This window comes from Euwallacea similis, chromosome 4, assembly GCF_039881205.1.
Source record: "Euwallacea similis isolate ESF13 chromosome 4, ESF131.1, whole genome shotgun sequence".
Lineage (NCBI taxonomy): Eukaryota > Metazoa > Arthropoda > Insecta > Coleoptera > Curculionidae > Euwallacea > Euwallacea similis.
In genome coordinates, this window is record NC_089612.1 from 3848744 (window position 1) to 3871630 (window position 22887).

General features: G+C 35.5%; 1 protein-coding gene across 4 annotated transcripts in view; it reads right to left on the reverse strand.

The window, feature by feature from the left end:
• LOC136408563 (zinc finger protein 541) overlaps positions 1-22887 on the reverse strand; it is a 183230-nt gene that overhangs the window by 96668 nt on the left and 63675 nt on the right. For 3 of the 4 annotated variants that reach the window (XM_066389622.1, XM_066389621.1, XM_066389624.1), the window contains exons 1-2: positions 20880-21079; positions 2361-2420 (exon numbers count right to left, since the gene is read on the reverse strand). In XM_066389622.1, the coding sequence (XP_066245719.1) occupies positions 2361-2420; positions 20880-20897 (78 nt within the window). In that variant the 5' untranslated portion in view covers positions 20898-21079. Of the gene's footprint in view, positions 1-2360; positions 2421-20879; positions 21080-22887 lie in introns of those variants that run through there. The other variant, XM_066389623.1, reaches the window with a different exon arrangement.

The window sequence follows — 22887 nt, forward strand, 5'->3', positions numbered from 1 at the left end:
GCTTGGCGCTCATTACCTCCGTTGAATTATTAAAGCGAATTTCGTTGGGACCGTAAGACTAGATGAAAGGTAAATCAAATACATCGGCAATTAGGGTTATTACACATCCCCTAATCACGGACTGCTCTTAAAAGTTGTCTAAGGATCTCAGGAATAATTGATGAACTTGGCCCGGAAATCTACATTAAGTTCTATCTGCACTCGGAGCTTTTAGTGCCTAAGTACTCGCTCTGGTTCCCTCTATGATTTTAGTTTAGGGAAGACCTTGTTGCCGTACTTAAAAAAAAAAGGTTTGAGACTTTCTGGTGTTTATAATAATGTTACGATAGGTTTTTCCTCGGTAATAAAATCTGCTGTTTAGTATGCAATTGTATAGATCTGGCAAATGGGATGCCTTTTTGTGTAATTTTTTTGACAAACCAGATATTAATGGCTTTTGTCTTTGCAGGCCTTGTTCTTCTTTCCTCGATTCCTGCTGTGTCTACACTAATAACGCGCCTTTCCCCGGCAAACTGAAATATTAATGCGTCAAATCAATAATCACGTTCGTACAACTTGGGCGAACATAATCACGATCGAAGCAAAAATTTTCATATCTCATTCAATGATTTCTAGTTTCTTCTTTCAGTAATTCCATCTCTGAACCACCATTTGTATCCCTCTTTTAATTGAAAGTATGTTTAAGTCACATAGCGGTTCAGTATTAGAGGGTCGAGTACAGGTGAAGCAAGTTTAGATAAGCCAATCTTAGGTAAGCTGTGATTCGCAACAAAGCATCCTTAATGGTATCTAATCAACCTAACAATATCCAAGACTAAAACACTCGGCTCGGCACTTTCATCAGACCACCCCACCTGGGACAATTTTATCATCCTCTAATGCAAGTTACTCCCGTTTTATGGGTGGTAAAATTCGTGTCGATTCTCGCGTTGCCTTTTGTTCGTCGCAGTATCTTTATATGAGATTAAACCTAAGGCCCCCCAGGTAGAATGCGAATCGGCAGTTTTATCTTTCTGATGCCTATAATATATTTCTATAATACTCCATTATTGAGAAATAATGTTAGAAAAATAGAAGCATTGAAATGTCGATGAATTTGCATGTTACCAGTAAGCGAGGTTGAATCAGGCTTATTTAGAAATTAAAATTAATAATGAGGCATACGATTGGTTCTCTAGGGACGAAAATGATAACAGTAGTAATGAAAACACCTGCTAATGTGCGTATGTGTTAGGAATTCTTTTGTTTTTGCTTGTTTTCTTAACACATACGTGCTTTAGGAAAAACGCGCGGGCCTAAAGTAACAGAGCCTAGCTGTCAAAGTCTGACGTTCCTCTTTAAAAACTGTCATTTCGTTGAACGTTGCCACCTCCCTGCTTGATGTCAAAGTCGGGCAACTATCTTTAAAAACAAATTCTACTCAAGGTGTTGCCATTCTCATAGTTTTTTCTGATGAATTTAATTGAAGTGGTATAATTTTCCAACTTTTCTACACCTCCGGCTTAAGATTTTCTCTCCATGTTACAACGTTGTTGGTTTGAAATGATAGTACTGCTGTCAAAGGTCGACGTTCATCTTCAAAAGTTGTGATCATTTTTAAAAATAATTTTTAATTTCATATTTTTTTCAAACGAGAAATTTATATAGCAAATTTGCCTATTATTTACTTAAACAACTGAAGTAGATGAAAGGTAAAATCTGTAGTTTTTTTCCTTAATTTTCTATCTGACAACGTTGCTAGCCCGAACAGCAAAATGGTGTTGTCATCGTCTGGCACTCATTACTGAAAACAATCGTTAAGCGCAACGTTGCCACATATCATGTTACCTCTTAAAACATTTTACATTGATTTAGGAATTCTTTGATGTATATTAAAAATGACCTTCTAAATTCCAAAAACATTAATAGATCAGAATTCGGTTTATGGCAAAATCGGCGTTTTCTCAGCTAAAACTCCAACATGCAATGTTAATATTTGCGTTGAAAACGGTGGTATTAAACAGGGCCGGTATTGATTTACATTCGACGGGCACATAGAGAGGAACTTAATCGAAGTATTTGTAAATAAAAGATTAAATTATGGGATGAGGAAATAGCGCCGTAATTTCGGATCTGAATGGTTTGTGTATACACGGTTTACAACTCGTTGGAGCGGTGGATTAATGTTTGTCGAATGGGCGTTTTGTTCTCGACGGCAGCGTGAAAACAAACACAAATAAGGCGTTTTTTCGGTCGCCGCGGGGAAATAGTTTCGCAACAACAACAATGGGATTTATATTTCAGGGCGCGTGATAAAAGGTGCGCATAATTTATCGTGACAGCCCCCAAACCGAAGCACCTAAGAAAATTTATTTGCTTACCGTATTAACCGACGTTGTCATATCTTTTGACGAAGGTTCGGATTTCGCTAGACTGTCGCCCTGAAAACGAAAGGAAAATTCTCGTTACACTTTAATAGCAACAAAGAGGAACAGTCCTCAACAAATGCATCAGCTCTCTTTGACTTTGATCATAAAACTACCCCCGAGGCCTCAGACGGATAAATATTTGAAGGAGCCCCGAGCCGCCCCTGAGCTAAGTGCTCGCGAGTACAAGGCATGGCCGGGGGCTCTAACAGCATACCAAATATTATTTTAACGAATTAGGGCGGCCCACTTAAAGCGTTCGGGATCCACGTAACGAAGTTTCGGTCTTGTAAACACGACCCCTTTTTTATCAAGGTCTTTCTGGTTATTTCCAATTATGATCAAGGTTTGGTTATTCATTGATGTCGATCGATTTAGACACCTGTGGAAGAATTTCTCTTTTTGTAAAAGCAAAAAAACATTTTTTAAAACCTTTTCAACTTTTGAGTGATTACCGTATCTGTTTCCACGAAAATTGCCAAGGTTAACAAACCGGGAAGTGATTTATTTAATGTTCACCTGAACGATAAGTAACGAATTACTAGATAGAATAGGAATTACGAATTATTTAAGGATTTCCGAATATCTGTGGTTTTAACGACATATAAATAACTCACTGTATTGATGATAACATTTTCTATTTATTGAGTTGAAATTGAAACAACAATTTTCGTCATTTTAAGTACGATAATGATACAATTATATTTTTTGGAGCAGTGGCAAAGTCTCCGTCAGGTTGTCCTTCATAAGGTGGAGGCTCAAAAGCTTCACTTTCCAAGTGTCTTTCTGTAGCCTGGCTTCCATTCAATGTCCGTAGTTTCATCAACCGAAGCTACACTTTTTTCCAGATCATAACCTTTCCCCCCATTGTCTGCTTCATAGTAGCTTCTGACTTTGCTTTTACCTGATCAACTCTACGTGTAGGATTACCTATTGCTTTTTCATCTATCTGCTGAGTTTTTACCGAATCAGTTTGTGATTCAGCAACAGCAACACTTTTTTTTATTCTCCTGTTACTGGTATTATATTAACGTTTATAACATTAAGTGATGAATGATTGAAATGATGATCACTGCGATGAAGAACTGATCTAATGAATATCTTTTATCGTTATCGAAGTCCCTATTTTTGAACTCCAAAACCGGACATCCTGTATATCCTTAAGTAAGAATATTCTCGAATTGGAATATACACTCAGAGACACAACTATAGCATCACCTATAATTTTTAAAAGTTTTAAACTATTTTTTTCATAATTTGAAAAAAAATTAATTTCTTGAAATTAAAGGTTCCTTTAAAATAAACGGTTTGACTAAATTTTATTACAACTATTGATTATTTAACTGATTTTAAAACAAAATTCAATATTTTTGATAGTGCATAATAAAGGGTCTGCTAAATGTGGTGCAGGAAAGTAAACGTCAATTTGACAGAGACGCTCTTTTTTTGTCTATCAACTATATGTCACTTTGGTAGCTGAATGTTTGCAATTTATCGCTATGGCAGGAGTCGTATATGATTAAACAACGAATTAAAGTTCCAAATCAGAACACAATTGGTCGTTTAGTGCACAAATTTAAATCAACTGCTTCGATTAGTGATCTGCCAAAGACTGGTAGACCAAAAAGTGTTCGTACACCAGAAAACATCGCTGCCGTGAAAGAAAATGTCAAGGAGGATCCAAAATTGAGTGTAACTCATCGATCACAAAAATTGGGCATTTCTTCCATCAGTTTACTCCGTATTATGCATAAAGATATGAGTTTACATGTATACAATATTCAATTAGCACAAAAACTCAAGCCAGCAGATCATTTTACCCATCGTGTTTTCTGGAATTGACTCACTGAACATCGTGCAGTTGATGCCGCTTTTTCATCGAAAATCATCTTTAACGAAGAAGCGTATTTCACGTTAAATGGGACGGTAAATAAGCAAAATTGTCGCATTTGGGCCAATGAGAATCCTAGAGAATATCGAGAACAACCAATGCATTCTCCTAAGGTAACTGTTGAGTGCGAATTGTGATCAAAAAGAATCATTGGTCTTTATTTCTTTGAAAGTGATGATGGAAATGTGGTTACCAAGTATTCTGACCGATACCGTGCCACGATAAGTGATTATTCTTTTTTGAAAATTAATCGTATCGACATAAAAGACTTTTAATTTCAACAAGATGGTGCGACATGTCACAAAACGCGTGCAAACATTGAGTTGTCGCAGTCGAAATTTGGTGAACGCGTAATTTTGCAAAATGGAAATGTATCTCGGCCCGCTTGTTCATATGATTTGACACTTTTCGACATTTTTTTGTAGGGATTTTTGAACAGTAAAGCGTACGTTAGTCATTCAGTTACCATTCGAGATCTTAAAAACAACATTATTGACAAGATAAATACAATTGAAACGACAACGTTACGTTGGAAAATATCATCGAAAATTTCGACCATTGTATTGATGTGTATAAATTAAGTCGTGGTGAACATTTGGGTGATATTATTTTTTATACATAAATGGCATAGATTCATGTTCAAAATGAAACAATAAATTGGATTGAATCGGTATTATTTGCATTTTTAATTTGCTTTTACTTTTTCGCATCTATTTTGGCGGACCCTTTAATAACACCACTATATAAATCTAAAAATTAATAACTTCTTAATAGGGAATTAAATGAGTTTTCGATGTTCTTTTTTTTGAAACCACCGATTATTGCTCTTAGGCTTTTATGTGTTATTATCGTTGAACAATTCGTGATGCCTCGTGGATCTTATTCATGTCGAGAAGGAAAAATTCTGGCTTTTCATGAAGAACGTGTGAGTTTGCAAGCTATTGCAAGAAGAATTGGTGGCATAAAGTGGTTATCAACTTCCTCAGAGACCCAGAACAGTATTGCACTAATAAGAAAGAGAAGCCAAAAAAGAAAGTGTCGCCACGATCAAGACAAAGAATCATCGCCGCGTCCAGCAATAGCCTAAAAAGCTGCTATAAAATTGCAGCAGAATGTCAAGTCAACGTTTCTCGATGGACCATCAGAAGAATTCTTGCCACCGACGGAAACATTGTTCGTCGAAAGTTGAACACAGGTCCTAGGCTTTTACTTCGTCATAAAGAAGAGCGAGTAATGTTTAGTCGGGAAAACATGAACCGTAACTGGTAAAATGTACATTCATTATTCACTCGAATTTATTAGAGTCACCTGAATGTTACTTTAAATTTTTAGGTTATTTTTTATGATGGGAAATAATTTAAACTTGATGGTTCAGACGGTTTCAATTCATATTGGCTCGATTTAAAAAAAGAACTTTGTTACTTCGATACTTGCAATTTTGGCACATTGATGGTACGGGGTGCGTTTATCATAACAGATGTCCTTCACGTAGCCCTTCCGTTCATTCGAATGAGTAGTGGGGATCACATATGTTACTTGGGGGAGCATTTAATGCAATATTTGCATGAGAATCACGGCGACAATTACCTATACCAACAAGACATCTTAGTCTGTCGTGTTTATGCCGACAATAAGCAGTACGATATCATTGCTGATTTGAGAGAGTCTGTTGAACGCACCTGAAACAATTTGGAGCCAGAAATATTGACAAATTTCGTAAACAGTATGTTTTCAAGAAAATTTGAATTAGTCCGCAAAAATTGTAGTTAAACTTACCATTAAGAAGATATGAATTCTTAATTTTATATAGTGGCGCTATTGTTAGGTACCATCGAAAAAATTGAATTTTGTTTTAAAATCAATTAAGCAACTAATATTTGTAATAAAACTTCGTTAAAACGTTTATTTTCAAGGAACCTTTCATTTCAAGAAATTAAATATTTTTTTTAATATATGGGTTCCAAAAATTCAAAAATTATAGGTTGTGCTATAGTTATGTTCCTTAGTGTATAATGTTACATGCTACGAAGAAATATTTCCTTTTTCTTTTATATGCTCGTCCTTTGGCCAAATTACAGTTGCACCATTGTACCTCACTTTTTGGCACCGAATTAGTAACATTTGTCAAACTAAACTCGTAAACAAGGAAAATCTAATAGATCTTCCCAAACACCCCCTGCCAGAAAGCCAAATTTATTGACCTGTTTTCCCGAGTTTGGGAGAGGGAGCTTAGGAATTAAAAGGATATACACTCGTGCGATGCCAAAACTGGGGTTTGTAGTTACTAAACTAGCGTTAGAAAACATTTCCTAATACTTAAGACGTTTTTAATAGCAAAAAGGCAATTTTACTGAAATTTAATTTCGAAAACAATTATTATTTTAATTAACATTTAGTATCGTCCGAAAAGTCCCAAGGATATTAAGGAATTTCCATTGTGTCGTAAGCCAGAGCGTGCTTCGTCATATCGATGTTGTAGGAACTGATCCAACTTTTGCGTACACTCGTGTGAAGTTTCGGTAAACTGGGAGAATTTTCGCTGGAGTACGCAAAATGAAAATTCCTATAATAGACACGCTTTGTTTCCAATACGATTTTCCAATACGATCTTCTTAAACTTTTGCTGTAAGATAAAAGTTCAATTCAGATAATACCAACAAGCCAATTCTTTTCAATTGTTTTATATCGCCTTAACGCCAAATAAAACACTAATTTGGATGGGACAACAAACTCGTAGTTTACAAATGTGTACATCGTCCTGTCCAAATTAGTGTTTTGTTGGGCGTTCCGTTCGTTAAGGTGTGTATTCACTGAGCGAACGAACGCAAAACAACCAAGTATGTTCGAAATTAGTTCGGTGCTAATTTGTTGTTCATTTTTTAATGCGAACCTGATGCGAACCCGACATTGAATTGACAATGCTTAATAGAGCTCGCCAGATAGGCATAGAAGTCATTGGCATATTAAAATGTCTTGTTTTCCTCAGTTTATTGCACACGTTGGCTGCCAAGGAAAAAATTTTCCTTGTGGGGCCTAAGGTGCTAATGTGCTTCTTGGGTCTATATTTCACCACATCTTCTTATCGAATGGGTATATTTTATCATTGTCTGTTGTTTCAAATCAGTTTCATTGCTAGTCCCGTAGGACCAGCTCAGCCTAGGGAAATAAAATGTGAGAATAATTTTGCTGTAGAGCCTCTGGGCCCCGTTTACCTAGCTGAAGTCTATTTAAAATCACCTAGCAGTAAACGTAAACAAAAATCAGCACGTTGCCGACTTACCATCAAATAATATTTGCGCTCGTATTGGTCAATAAGTCGTAAAGCGTCTAGCTTCTACTTAGGCTAAGAACAGACTTAATTGCCCTTGTGCTACGCCTATGTTTTTCATAGCCATTTTTCTATTTGAAAAATGAGGAAAGTTCATTCTTTGAAAACAAAAGTAGGTGAAAGTAAGCATAAAGTTAGGAGCAATGGTACAAAAAAAATAATGAGTTTCATAGTAGAAAATATGCTGGCAGCCGTACGCATAAAGCTGATACTTTTTGTGATGACTGCGAAGGAAAACAATTTTTATGTTTAGCTTGTTTCAATGAAATACACACTACATAATTTATATTCTTCTTGATAAAATAAAAACACATTTCTTAATTGCCTTTTTTTAACAAAAGCACCACACATAAAAAGAAAAATTGAATCACAAAAATTTCAACAATTACCTTTTCCTTGAGGTCACGCTGGTCCTTTAACCATTGTAACTAAATTATAAAATGAACCAGTAACATATCAGTCAAACGATTGCATCCTGGGTCTATGTAACCAACACGGCTCCAGAGAGAGCACCAGTGCTGGTCCTATGGGACCAACACGGCCGTTAACGTGTTAAAGGGAAAAAGTATACTATACATCGACATAATGGACCGACTGTTTCAAAGACAATTACGTTTTTTTAAGTTGATTAGTTTTTTTAAATATACAGTGGATTCCGTTTATAAACTACTCTCGAGGGAGCAAAAATATGGTATTCTGTAACAGGAGGTACGCTATAAAAATAGCAACAAAAAAAAATTTTTTTTACATGTTACGTATGTTATGCACATATGCGTTTATCTAAAAGTCCGAACAAATCTAATGACACATAGTAACTTAGGCACATATGAAGGGTGCAGGGAAAATACCATGTCACTTTTATTCAGATATACTGATTATTAGCCAATTTAATTTCTCGCATGGAGATACACGTTTTCTCACATAAAAAAAGGGAAAAAAACAAAGTAATAATATGAAATATACATTTTAAGATTTGGCACACAGGGAAGAAACCAGTTAAGTCCGCGCGTCCAATGAAAGAAACAGCTTTGTCACGAAAATGAAGCTAGATGCTGCTTACAGTTGTTTACGACTTTTCACTTTCTTTTAATGTTATTAAATAGTATTAATTAAAAATTTTTGCATTAACATTAAACACCAAATTCTGTGTGTTCCTAATTGTTCTGTATTTATTGTAATAGGAAAGTACGTTTGTATTATCATTAGCCAATGAAGAAAATAGTGACTAACATTTCTTGTGCAGGTGTGCCTGACTGGATATTGATATGGTAACGTCACATCTCAGCGTAAGCAATCTAACGTTAAATGCAATAAGCTGATTATGCATGTTAAGAAAAAGGCTCCGGACTGACTTTTAATCCAACAGAAGATCAAGAATTACGCTGAGAGGGCGACGTGGCCGATAGTCCACGGAAAGTTTACATAAATAAAGTTATTTTCGTAGTACTTACATGCCCGCAGTTTTCATTATTATTTTCATAATTACTCAAGTAATTAACACTAATAGCAATCAAACTAATGTCATTTCTTTAAACCATGTCTTCCACCGATGAACCTGTCTTAGTGGTGAGTCCTGGCACTTCAAAGAAAATAAAGATAACTGGCCGCTTGTCTGCAGTGTCTAAAATATTATAGTTATCTACCCACGAAATTGGAGAGCCTTGCAACTATAAATGATACAGATGTTTCATTCAGATTAACGATGAGCAAAGGCAAAAAATAATGCGCTACTTTAATGCATTGTCCTCTCATGATGAACAAAATTTGTATTTAGCAGGTTTGATACCTTTTATTACCTATTAAGAGAAAAAGGCCATGTAAACATGAAAACCCAGCTTTAGTCCATGATGCTAATTACGCTTACCGGGTTCGGGTTTTTGGATTATGACATTCCTGTATGTGCCAAAGCGTTCTGTTCCATGCATGGGATTACAAAAAACAAGCTAACTTATATTAAGAATAGCCTAAAAAAACTAGTACAGCTCATAATTAAATAATTATGTGTTGCCATATTCATGTAGAAAATTGTTAACAGTAAATAAATATAAAAAGAAAAAAAACAATTTTTTTACTTTAAAATATTAATTAAATAAAATTGATTTCAAACAGTAAAATCGTTTTTTTTCGCTTCGTATTACTTATGACATACCTGGTTTTTCTTTGTATTCTTCATATAAATTTTTGAATATAATACATATATACATGAATACAAAAAAATTCTGATGCATATGTACGTATGTATATAGCACATACTATATACATTTTTATACAGGGTGTTTGAAAAAAATAATTCAAGAATGAAGGGTGTGATTCCTTGGGCCTTTCTAAGAAAAAAAGTTCCCATTAACATGGGGCCGCAAACGCATCGTTTTCAAGATACAGGATGTCAAAAAAAAAAGATTCATCAAAGAAAACACGATCAAAAACAGTTTTAACTTTTTTTCCCTACTTAAAGAAGATGTTCTACATGTCAATCTGTCATTTGTACACAGAATGTCCGTTCGGCTCGATCGAGTATTGTAAATTCCCGATGTCTTAAAGGAACCACCGGACCACCATCCGACTATAATATTACGAAATAAAGAGGAAATAAAGGACGCTGTAAAGAAAGTTAGTATTATACATGATATGTTATAACCGGCACAAAATCAAGAATATTTCGGCGGGACCAATAAAATACGTACTTAATAACCGGAAATACGTTATATCCCCATGTCCGTTATAGACAGAATCCACTGTATTCTTCTTTCTCCAGATTTGTGCCTCGCGTTCTTTAGTTTATTCCAGAACTAATTTAAAAAAGAAACATTATGTAAGACAGATTAATACAAAAGTCATTAGTTCCAAGGGATGTTACAATTTTTTTTTAAACATGCTTATTTTTTGACATACATTCCACTGTTCCAGATTTTCACCTCCCACGCCTATGTTTATTTTAAAATTAGTGCGTGCACTGCAATTCTCAAAGGGATCAGATTTATTTACATTACAGATCGATATAAAAGTCAGTGGCGTGTTGTTATTCCAAGGGAAATTACGGTTTTTTCCAAAATTGCTTTTACTTCTCCAGATTTTGGCATTACCGCTCTCAGAGGGAACGGTAGCGAAGGCGAGCCGAATACAAAATTCTCATTCAATTCCCTTTCGCTGAATCCTACTGGTTAAACGAATTCAAATTCGTTGTTCCTAGATGGATGTTCGTTTGGCGTTCGTTTGTTTGGCGCAGGTCTGCTCGGAGCTTTGTTACGAAAAAAGAAAAAACATATTTTAAAGAATTGTGGCAGAGAGAACATTTTGTAAGAACAGATTCCAGATACATTTCTCGGGAATGATCTCTGAGTTGTCACGGAATATCGATACGTCTCTTGCATTATTGTGCAATAAATTGAAAAGGGCCAATTTGAACTTAGTCGAAGCACCGGGGCTAAAGCATCGTATACAGTTCTGTTTCAATCTATTTTAAACGAATGTGTGGAACTTTTAGCTTTGCAAAACATTAATAAACCCAAGCGAATAGGTTAGTTGGGAACTTTGGATCCGTTAAGAAGCTTACCGAAACTAGCCAACAGATTTAGTAATTTCCTACCAAAAGGTACTTTAGGCAAAGTTCTAGAACACATCCCGAAGCGGAACGGTGAATATACATCAGAGTCGTATAATATATGGGGAAAGTTGCTTAATAGCTCGTACAGAAGTGATGCGAATGAATGAGGTGCTTAGTGCGAGTTGGAAAAAAGTTGGGCTATTTTGCATGGAAGGGAAAGGACGGAGTATTTCAGTTTTTATAGAAAGGCAAGTTCAATAAAAAAAATCCGCTATAGAAATCGGACATATGTATCAAATATAACATTTCAAGTTATAGTTACCAAGAACCAAAGGAAAGAATTTTTCATGTTGCATCATTTCATAGGGGGGCTATTTCACTTAACAAGTTTTTGTCATCTAATGGTTTCGCAAATGCCTAAATTTGATGAGTCCATCAAAGATGCACTGGAAACTCGCAATAAAAGAAGAATTCGACGTTTTAAAATAAAACGAAGCCTGGGAAGTGGTTGCCCTACCAACAGAAAGGCAATCAAATCAAAATTGATTTTAAATGGTCGGATGACGGATGCATGGCTCATTAACCTAAAACTTCCCACTTATATATTCGTCATTCGACGATATTACAGAATGACTAAAGTTTCCTTCCCATGCCCAATCAGAAATTATTGTTATAATTGCCTCAAATAAATTATAAAATTCACAACATAAACATGATACCGGACTGAAGTTATACAGTTGACGGATACAATGGAGATGAAGCATGCAGAGTGATGTTGGATAAAGTTGAAACAATTACCGTTAATCAAATATACAATACGGATTAAAAACTAAAATTATCCTCTGACCAATTATACTGCTCAACGAATCATCACTTCCTCGAGTAACGAATGCATGGATTTTATTTAACAATTTATATTTTCATTTTTTATGTATATTTTGGACAACACTGACCCTCAGACTTCTCTGTAAATGAAGAAGTTGAAGTGCGAGCGTGCATGCATATATGCAAGACTGATGCCTTGAAACTTTTTGATGTGCCCGTGCCGCAGGCCATTACGGCATAAAAGTTTAGTACTTCTGGAACTGGGAGAGGACGCCAAGAGAGGCAATCATGAGCTCCTAAATGGCGTTGCTGCCCCCGGCATAGGGCAATAAAATTTACTAGTGGGGAATACAAGTTCCTAGAATTAAGAGCCGAATTTCTGAAGCCGTGTTGCTGGTTGCGTTCTATAGAAAAAACACATTAGGTATTCGAATAAGTTCGAACGTAAAAAAATTCACAATAAAGTAAATGTCTCTAAAAGTGACAATGGGTCACGTCCACTTCGGCTTGTCCGTGGTAAGTTTTATAGAGATACTCGCCAATTGCAAAACTCTACTAAAAATATTTTTAGACGTAAACAATCGCTCCCTTAGCTTTACTTATCGGCTCTACTCGACCAGTGGAAAACAAAAGAAACGTATAGCCGGCCTAGATTTGGAGGATTTGTTAAATGGGGTGTACGCCTTTTTTGGTCCATTGAACGGGATCAATAAATAAGTTTTCTCGATCATCAAAATTTGAGGGCGATAAATCAAGCCCTCATTTACCGGATCGTTTTCAGTATGTAAATTTCGGCTGAGACGCCACTGTCGCGGAGGCGTTCATTTGTTTTTAGAGGTGACTCCTCCCAAAACTTGAAAGGTGAAAGGGAGCAACAAGAGGACAGTGAAGTGAGGGAGGGGGCTGAAAGCTTGGAAATTACTAGTTTTGAAGAGTGTCGTTTTAGGCGTTCAGTTAAGCCATTCAATGCATTTAAACCGTTTATTTGCCACTGCGTTTCAAATTAAACATGAGTTACGAACCGTAAAAAACAAACGTGACAACAATCGACCGACCGATTCGTTGACCGTGGATATTACCTTTCGACTGCTCGTCCATTCGACCGCCCAGGTCTAGTTGAACGGCACTGTTTCAATTTTCACTGCCAATATGATTCAGCAACTCCTGAACGTAATGCAACAAACTCCGCTTCAGTAGAAGAAAGAGATCAGATATTTGTTTTTTACTTCCTATCACTGGACAATTAAAAACCTTGAAAATAACTCGACTTTCTGTCTCTCATATATCGTTCAGCAATTAGACTCCACAAACACCTAAATTTCGTTCCATTTTTTATGCGGAATATTTTAATATTAAATATTTAGTTTCTTGAATGTGTTTTCTTCTAAGCGACAAACAAATTTTCCAAAGCCGAATTGTACTTACAAAGTTTTTCATACTTATTGCTTACTGTCAACCCCCTTGTCGACACAAAGTGTTTCATTTGTTGTGGAAGTGCCATTAAAATTTACCTTATTATCATTTTCTCACTCAGCTCCTCTCCCAAATTGCTTAACTTTCCCTTAATATCTACAATATTTAATGTTAGGTCTGCTATTCGGGAGCCTTTATACTGCATACTAAAAAATCTTTGCCGCAGTAGATAGCCTCTTTAGGCTCATAAATCAGTATAGGCTTCTCTCATATTTGAGTCACAGTAGCGCAGGATAATGTATATGATTCATCGGCTTCACGTCCAATCTTCTTACCAGCAGTTCTTAGATCTTTGCATCCCATTCTACTTTATATTTTTATTGGAATTTAGCCTGGACGACTCTTCAGTGGCCATGGAACAAGATACCTTGGACTACTCGTCGATTCGACCTCCCATTCCTACTTGTATGGCACTCGATACTTCTAATGTAACCTTAAAAGGTTCCAGACCCTTTTTTAACCCCTGAGCATGAACCTGAGCCCGTAACCAATAATAAAGTTGAATGTAAGTAAATTTCGGTTGTGACGTCAGCGTCCCGGAGGTGTTCACTGGTCTTCAGAGGCGACTGCTCTAGATTTTGAGCAGTGAAAGAGAGCAACAAGAGGTCTTCGATTTAAGGTGGGAGGATGAAGACTTGAAAATTACTATTTTTGTCTCAAAATGAAAAAAACATTATTCTAGTTTCAAATGCCATCTGATCTCCTAACGAATGCTAATCAATTTAAGAGTGTAAATATGTAAGAAACACTTTGTCTTTAGGTTGCAACACATAATTTCAATTTGATCGTCAAAGCTCATTAAAATGCTTCTTAATGGGATCTGGCCTAATCTCGTATTCGAAATGAGTCTTTCGCATTCTTCCGATTAAATCGCGTCAAATGAAACGGGCTTCAAAATTGCATTACTAGCGCCCTCGATAGAAATCCTTAACGAGGGACTATCTGACGTAAAACAGGATTAAACCGTTAAAAGTCGCGCATTTGAGAAGGGTTGATTGCACATTAAGTATGAATCCTGCAATTAATTTATACATTAAGATGGCTACAATAGAGGAGATGATTTCCATTTAACTGGAAACGAACGTTGGTCTGAAGGCATTCGAGTGGCACTCGGCGTAATTAAAACATGGCACTCCAATCGTCATACAAACAAAGCCATAAAATGGAGCTGAAAATTTAATATCAACTTCTCGTTCGATATACACGACTGTGCTTTTGACGACATCCGCCCCCCGGGCACGCTCTATGTAAAATAGATTCAAAGCTTTGTTCGAAACGTCGCAATCACAAAAGGGCCAGATTATTAGGAATTTCGATTATTTTTGCCCTTTCGATTGCTCGAATTAGTGCAGCCGGCACATAAAAGAGGCGACCTTTTCAATATTTTCAAACGGCTGTTTCGCAGCATGTAATTAACCTAAACATGCCGCAAAAAAGAGTTAAAAAAAAATTCGCTCATTTTTTTTTCAGTTTAAATAAACCCCGAGGTTTTTGCAGAGGAAAGTTGGATTTGCCGCAAACAGGGACAAACAAAATCCGTGCATTACATTTACAACCGTATTCGAATATTAAAAGCACCGTCTGGATTAAATTTAATCTCGCTGGTTTGTCAACAAAGCTCCCGGCATGCGAATGCATGTGTGTATGTTTTAATTCATTAAAATGCCTTTCGCATGTCACGTTAGTGGAAATTCAAATTAAGCGCGAGTTCATCCCCGAAGTGACAATACATTCCCCGAAGACGTTTTGAAAAGATTCTTAAATTCCAAATCAGGTAAGTAAACCTGCTTCAGGTTAACTTCGAAATTCCTAATTGAATAACCAACTCCAATTTCTTTACATATGAGTATTATGCATTCATATACACATTCACATGAACTAAAGTTTTAACTCTTAAATTCATGTCGCCTAGGATTTAAATCCAATTTAAAATCACTTACTGTGATGGCTCCGAATGTCTCTCAAACTTCTGGGAAATATTGAGAATATTAACTATTCAGAAATACGCTTGAGACTATAATTCCTGATTTTTTTTGATAATGTTACATATGTCAATCAATGTCAATCAAATCAATCAATCAAGACATCTTTTACATTCTCAAAAAATATATATATATAACTACGCCTTTAACATCCCACTTTCGTGGACAAAATACTTCTGTTCAGAATACTACAAACAATTTCTGATAATTTCTCATGATACATGTCGTCTCTATAGAATTATACTGTCGTAAGTGTCAAAATTTTGAAAACTGATATTTCTTTTTTTCTTGAAGAGTCTAACACTAAAGCTTCATAAAAAATATCGTATGTAATAAGTTTTTTCTTTGTTAATGTAAAAAATTTGGAATTACGTAGTCGTAAGTGTTAAAAAACGAGTCAGTTTAGAATAATATTGTCGTAAGTATGTAAAAAATCTTGGTAAGTGAGCAAATCAAGTAAAAGCATCGAAATTACATATGAGTAAGCAATTATTTTCGTTGTCATGCATACCTCTAAACAGTGTAAATTATATGCAATCAAAATGACTAATAGTATTAACAATAAGTTCACGGAAATGTCTTTTCTCGAACCTAATATGAAGAAACTTGTACCGCACTCGGACTCTGAGCCAGAATTTGACAGTGAAGATGAAATTCCTATTTCCATTTTATTCAAATTGCCACGGTAAATACAAAAGACAAACATCCTATTATGTATGTTTGTTTTATATTCAAATTACAGGGACAAAACTAGTAACAAGTCGCAAGTGCCTGGAACTCGTAAGAGAAAAAGAGATCCGGAAAATTGGAAGTCAGCAATTAGAAAGCGCGCACATGATGCCGGTCTTGAGTATTTATCGGTAAAAAACAAAATAGTGCCTGCTAAAAGCGTCAAGACACTAAGAGATTGTAGTAAATGCAGATTTAAGCGTCAAAAGTTGATTTCTGAAGATGAAAGAAAAACAATTTTTCAGCATTATTACACACTATCCGAACAAGGAAAAAATATGTATATACTTTCATCGACCGAGAAAATACAAGTTCAAAGACGAACGACACAGACACCAAATTATCGGCGACATTTTACCTATAATTATTACATGATATTAGGTAATTGTAAGATACAGGTTTGCAAGCAATTGTATTTGGGAACTTTATCTATTAGCGAGAGAAGAGTATTTACGGCATATCACAAAAAACAAGCAGTCTCTAATATTCCCTCTGTTTCTTTGCAAGGCAAACACCGAAAAAAAACTATTCCTGAAAGCGAAATTGAATTTGTGAAGTCACATATTAGTTCATTTCCCTGTATAGCGTCACATTACTGTCGTACAACAACGATCAAGAAGTTTTTAGATTCTTCGTTGAATATTAAAAAAATGTATAGACTATACAGAGAGATTTGTGTGGGGTTGTAAAACTGAGTCATGGTTAAGAATCGTAGTAAGCGACCTTCGACGTCTTTTTAATATTGTTTGTGTTATGCCTCTCATTTTTATGACTCCGCATTCTTCCGCGAAGTAGGATGAGTTAGATGGATGGGGTAACGGTTTTTCTGGGTCTCTGCCACCCAGATGTTGACCGGGCGGGGGTGAGAAATCCCGTTACCAAATAGAATAGTTTTTAAGAGAAAGGACGGACCCGGCCAGTCCTGAATGTAAATTGGTGGGCATCAGATCTAGGTCTGCCCTTTTCTCCTTTTGTGTTCAACTGTAAATAAACGCTCACTTATACTTCTACTTCTTTGAACTGTGATTCCCTTTGCTTTGGATATAATCACCATCCTATATCTACTTTAGTGTTGAAACTCAATACCATATTGAGTTGCGATACTACATTTGCCAAAAAGAAGATCGACCTTCTGTTAAAGAATCGTTCTACAGACACATCTTTTGCACCCACTTTAATTTATCGTTTCATTCTTGGAGAAAAGATAGATGCGATTTATGCGAAGAAATTGAAGTTTTAGAAAGGAACAACGAAAAAAATGAAAAAGTTGAAGAGAAATATCGCGTTCACGGTGAAGAAAAGATCTATGCAAGAGAAGAACGGAATCGTGATAGAGCCGATAAATCCCTCTTTGTGTTGTGCTTTGATTTGGAAAACGTTCTAAGCTGTCCACGAGCCGAAATTAGCAATTTTTATTATAAATCAAAATACAGTGTTTATAATCTGACAGCCATTTATCAACCACAAAACAAGTGTACTGCGCAATTTGGGGTGAACACCTCATGGGAAGGAGTGGCGATGATATTGCCAGTGCTTTATTTAAGATTTTAGAAAATGTCATTGAAGATCATCCAGATTTGAGAAACCTAATATTATGGAGCGATAGTTGCGTTCCGCAGAACAAGAATTCCCTAATGTCCTATGCTATTATATACTTCCTATATAAATACTCGCAAGTACAGTCAATAACAATGAAATTTTCAACAGCAGGTCATTCTTGTATTCAGGAAATTGACAATGTACACAATTGCATTGAAAAAGTATTATCGAAGGCAAAGTATTACTCGCCATTATCTCTAATGCATCTATTAAAAAAGGTTTCCTAGCGGAAACCTTTTAAAATACTGAATATGACTGCGAAAAACTTTTTTGATTTAAAATCCTGTTGTGTTGTTTACAATTACAAAAGTATTCCATTTTCAAAAGTTAGCCAGTTAAATTTTTCATCTGCAAATATTTTTGACTTACTATATAAAAAATCACACAATCAAAACTGCCCATGGGAGACGGTTCAAATTAGAAATTATAATTCTACGAGACAACCTTTTAAAATAAAGATAAAAATTCCTAAAATGGCAGTAAAATCCAACCCATTAAATAAAAACAAAATAGCAGCCATTAAATCCATGCTCAAATGGATGCCCAAGTTGGATAGAGAATATTTCTCAAACATCCTAAAATTGTAGACCCTTAAACTTAATTAATGTAACAAAGTCGTATGTGTGTTAAGTAAATTTTTACTCTCACTTTGCAGTTATAAAGTCGTATGTGATTTAGGAGTCATTTTTTGTTATTCATCTTTTATTAAAATTATGTTCCAATAAATATATTAAATTTGCAAATTCCTTATTCATTGATTTTATTTAACCCTTTTTTTGTAACAAGAATAAGTTTTGTTGTAAATAAGTACAGTTAAATATTTGGACCTCATTGTTTCTGATACAGGTTAAATGTACATACGACAGTATAATTCTATATAGACGACGTGCCTTATTCACATGTAGCTTTGAGAGATGATTTCTAATTTTTTTAAGAACGTAGTAGATACCAATCAAATTAATCAAAAATACCTTTATAGCTGGCTTTATCTTTAAAATCTCTGTAATTTTGGAATAATTTCCATATCCTGCCTGTATCCTGATGTATTTTTATAAAAAGAAAGAGCACTCATTACTTGATTTCAGATGAGAGACTTGCATAGGTATCATTACTGTTTGCGTACATATTTCTAACTTAAAAAAATTCAAAAATTCTTAAAATTGTGTCAAGAATCTTTGGTTGAGGAGTCGACGATTATCAAGAAGTTTAAGAAGCTATTTAAAAACCGAACCTCAATAAACTTCTTGAAAATCTGGTAATTTTAAATGCTCTGAAACTTCGTAGAGGAGAAGTTTCAGTTCCATGATTTCCAGTTCTCTGAGGATTCACGGAGAAGTTAAAAAAAAATTGAAAATTAACCAAAAAACCTTTGCTATAATTCCAATAATTTTCAAGGTCAAAACAGAACAACTGGCTCATATATTTAGAGCACATTCAGTGCCTAATAAAAATTGACGCGTGGAAATACGCCTTAAAATGACTGGTGTGTTAGTTTCAAATATCAGAACTTCTGCTACGATTTAACAATAATAAATACTAATCTAGGAACAAATCTTCGATTCGATGGATTTTTTCTAATTCTTTAACCCTACCGTCACGGCACCTAAACTAACATGAATCTAAACTGCTAAACATTTGAGTTGACGAAGAGAAATCAACCCTTCTGGTGCTAGTTTTATATCTCGGAACAGAAAAAAGTGGCCAGAGAGTGAAAAAGGTGGTCGTAACTCGGACCATTTCAAAAGCTAAAGCAAAGAAAAATGACCAAACCCAATCGGGCTGTCACAACTTTAAATAAACGACCGATAAACAATGCCGAACGGTAAAAATAGAACGGGCGAATACAAAAGTGCCTCGTCGGTTTGAGTTTGTGCGTGAAATATTTCTCGTTTGACCCGATTTTCCTATTCCCGCTCTTTTCCCCTTTATTAATGAGTTTTCTAAATGAGAGGTGCCAACTTGAGGGGCCACTATGCACGCGAACCGATCAAAAGATACGCTCGCCTGAACAATAAAATCGAACAATGTTTCAAAAAACCACAAAGTTTTATCAGGAACTAGCGTGGAACTCAATCACACCCGTTTTTCTTTATTTTGTAGCACAGGAAAGATCATCGATAAAGGTTTTTCATCAACATTCCAAAGAACGGAAAAGAGGGCAACAAGGAAAAAAATTATAAAAGACTGGAGCATTTTGGATATTTGGGTGCGATATGCACAGGGTGTTCGTGTATGAAAGTCAGCCATGAAGAATTAGATAACCGTAAAAAATATGAAGTCGGTCAACTTGGGGCAAAAGTGCGCAATTCGAGAATATGCCGTTACAAAATTTGAAAAATCCCAATGAATTTCAGAGATATTTGAAAAAAAAATTAATTTTTGCAAAAACGTCATCGTAATCCGAAAAAAAGTTAAATTCAAAAACTTAGAAATTCAAGATGGCTCCCATAAGAAAAAAGAAAGTTGATGATGGGTATTCGGAAGTCCGATTTTAAATATAACGTCGTCACATTGTAGAAAAGTAAAAGCTGGAATGATAAAGTGTCAATCATCTTGAATGACCTCGTCAAATAAGCTGACGAAAAAGTAAAAACTTGTATCTTATATAGTTACCAAGATCTTGATAGTTGAACTCCAGAAATGGGCATCCTGGATACAAGGGTAATACTCTCAAGTTACTTATATTTTTACAATTTTTACTACTTCTTTCATTTATTTCAACTGTACCCATAGATAAAACTGAAAATAGTCTAAATATTGATTAAAAACTTCTTTTGCTTTAGTGTGCCAGAGCAAGCACATGTGAACATGCACTTTAAGGCGGCAATAAGAGCCCCCATTTTGGCTGCCGATAGTGATAGAACCTGCTGCGCGTTTAAACGAAAACAAACAAGCAATTCGTTTACTGGTAATTTTTATGACAGGAAAACCCATTATGTTCGATTTTATGGTGGTAAATGCGATTCGGGATCGGATTTCTGTGGTTGTGAACTATCGTGAGACACAACAATTCTATATTACATGATAAGATAATAATTTAGTAATCATGAGCAACAATAGTCTGATGACTTTGGGTCAAATTTTAGCCTCGTGCTTGCCTCACCTGCCCAGCCCCACTCATCCTCAATTGTCAGCACACATTCCAAGAGAAACTAATCCTCTCTCACTAACACTTTCATGCGATAATCAGATTTTGTTCACTATCAGAAACGCGAAACTTACGCTAAAGCATCGCAAAATTGACGCAATTAATATTGGACGTTTTTTCGGAAGGTGGCCGCGCGACGCCCGCCGTCTTTCGGACTGAAGCGTCGCGACGCAACAGCCGATCCGATTGGTCTACACGTGTCCGGCTCTCGATCGAAACGTCATCATTTTTCAGTCAACGCAGGCAGATTTCGGTGTTCACAGCAAGTTAGCCAAAAAATAAATGACGAATTGTAGGATTTATGTCATACAAGCTGAGTTATGAGTTTTGTTGTAATATACAGGGTGTTCTGTAACAAAAGAACTAAAATTTAAGTATATCATGAGAAAAAGCGTAAAAGAACTTCGTTTACTGAACCCCATTAAAAAAACAACTGAGCACCACATGCCAACTAGATGTCTACTTGAAATGATCGAACAAACAAGACAAGTCGCTTTCTTGCCCTTCATCCGCCTTGGCAACATGAGTAAATTGGTGTTTGATAAGGAAACTGATTAATGTGGTATCCATTTCGATAACGCCGCCATTTAAGCTGAAAACTCATCATGCATACTTAAGAAAAATAACTAAATAACCTGTTTTCCTGTGGGCACTGATGAGCTACAAACTCGAAGAAAGATCTATACAGGCATTCACTCATATGCAATATCAAAAAGCCCCTATTGTTCTCAAATGACAACTTCACCTGAACACAACTATCTCTCTTCGACAAGTCGAGAAGCGGAAATACGGCAACGTCGAGATCTAAAAGCAGGAAGCCATTTTTTAGAATATTTTAATGAAATCTGTAGTTTTATTTATTCAAACATTTGTGAAGAGAAAGAAGCTTCAAAAAAGATCTGTGCAAGGGATTCACTCATATGACATACAAACATTTTCTTCATATTCAAGTGATAATTTTACTTAGACATAGCCATCTTCATTTGACTAGCCGCAAACTGGAAGTGTTGCAACACCAAGACAAGAAAATCATTGGCCACCTTTGGAGGTTTGTGACATGATTCTCTTAAAATTTTGGAAACTCGAGTTTTTCCATTGGAGATTCTGTGTGTTGTTGAATAATATGCACTTTCCAATCACAAGAAACTATTTATATCGATAACCGAACAATTTGGAGTTGCATGACACGACATGTTTCCAAAATTCTATTTTGTTGCACAGATTTTTTTATATTTATCGATTTTCACCCCTCTAGCAAATTTGCAGCGTGGTTACGTTTGAGTTGTAGGTACAACAAGAAAACTTGGCGCATACGACCCACGTGTAAAATAGCTCTAGAGAGGTCGTAATCACGATTATTTTCGTGCAATCGTTGCCAACTTTCGTGAAAAAAGTGAGATAAATTTGAATGACAGTTGTTTGGATGAAAGAAAACGAAAACATTTAGTAACGTGTTTTTGGGGAAATAATTGGGTACGCACTATATTCACTATCAAATTGTGAAAATGCTGAATAATTGAAAGGGGGAAATAGACGAGTACGAATTAATTATATATGAACAAACCGATTTATTTAAATCAATTTTTTTTCGACGCGAATCAATTGGAAAGTAATTCAAACTGTTTTTAATTCATTCTCTACCATTCATCACATTTGCAGCGGAATATCTTTCGCTCTCACCACTGGAAGCAAAAAAAAGCTAAATTCAAAAATATGAAAATTCAAGGTGGCACACGTAAAAAACACAAAATTAATTGATAGTTGTTGAAAATCGCAACGAGAAATTTTCTAAACCGTTTTAATTGTTGTATTATATACATATATACAGGATGTTCCTGAATAGATGGTCAAAATTTTAATGGGTGAATCCGGAGCCAAATTTAAGACGAAAAATTCATATGTCCAAAAATACTTCATCTTCGATCTACAGGGTGTTAAAAACGCTTTTTTTCTCTTTTTTTTA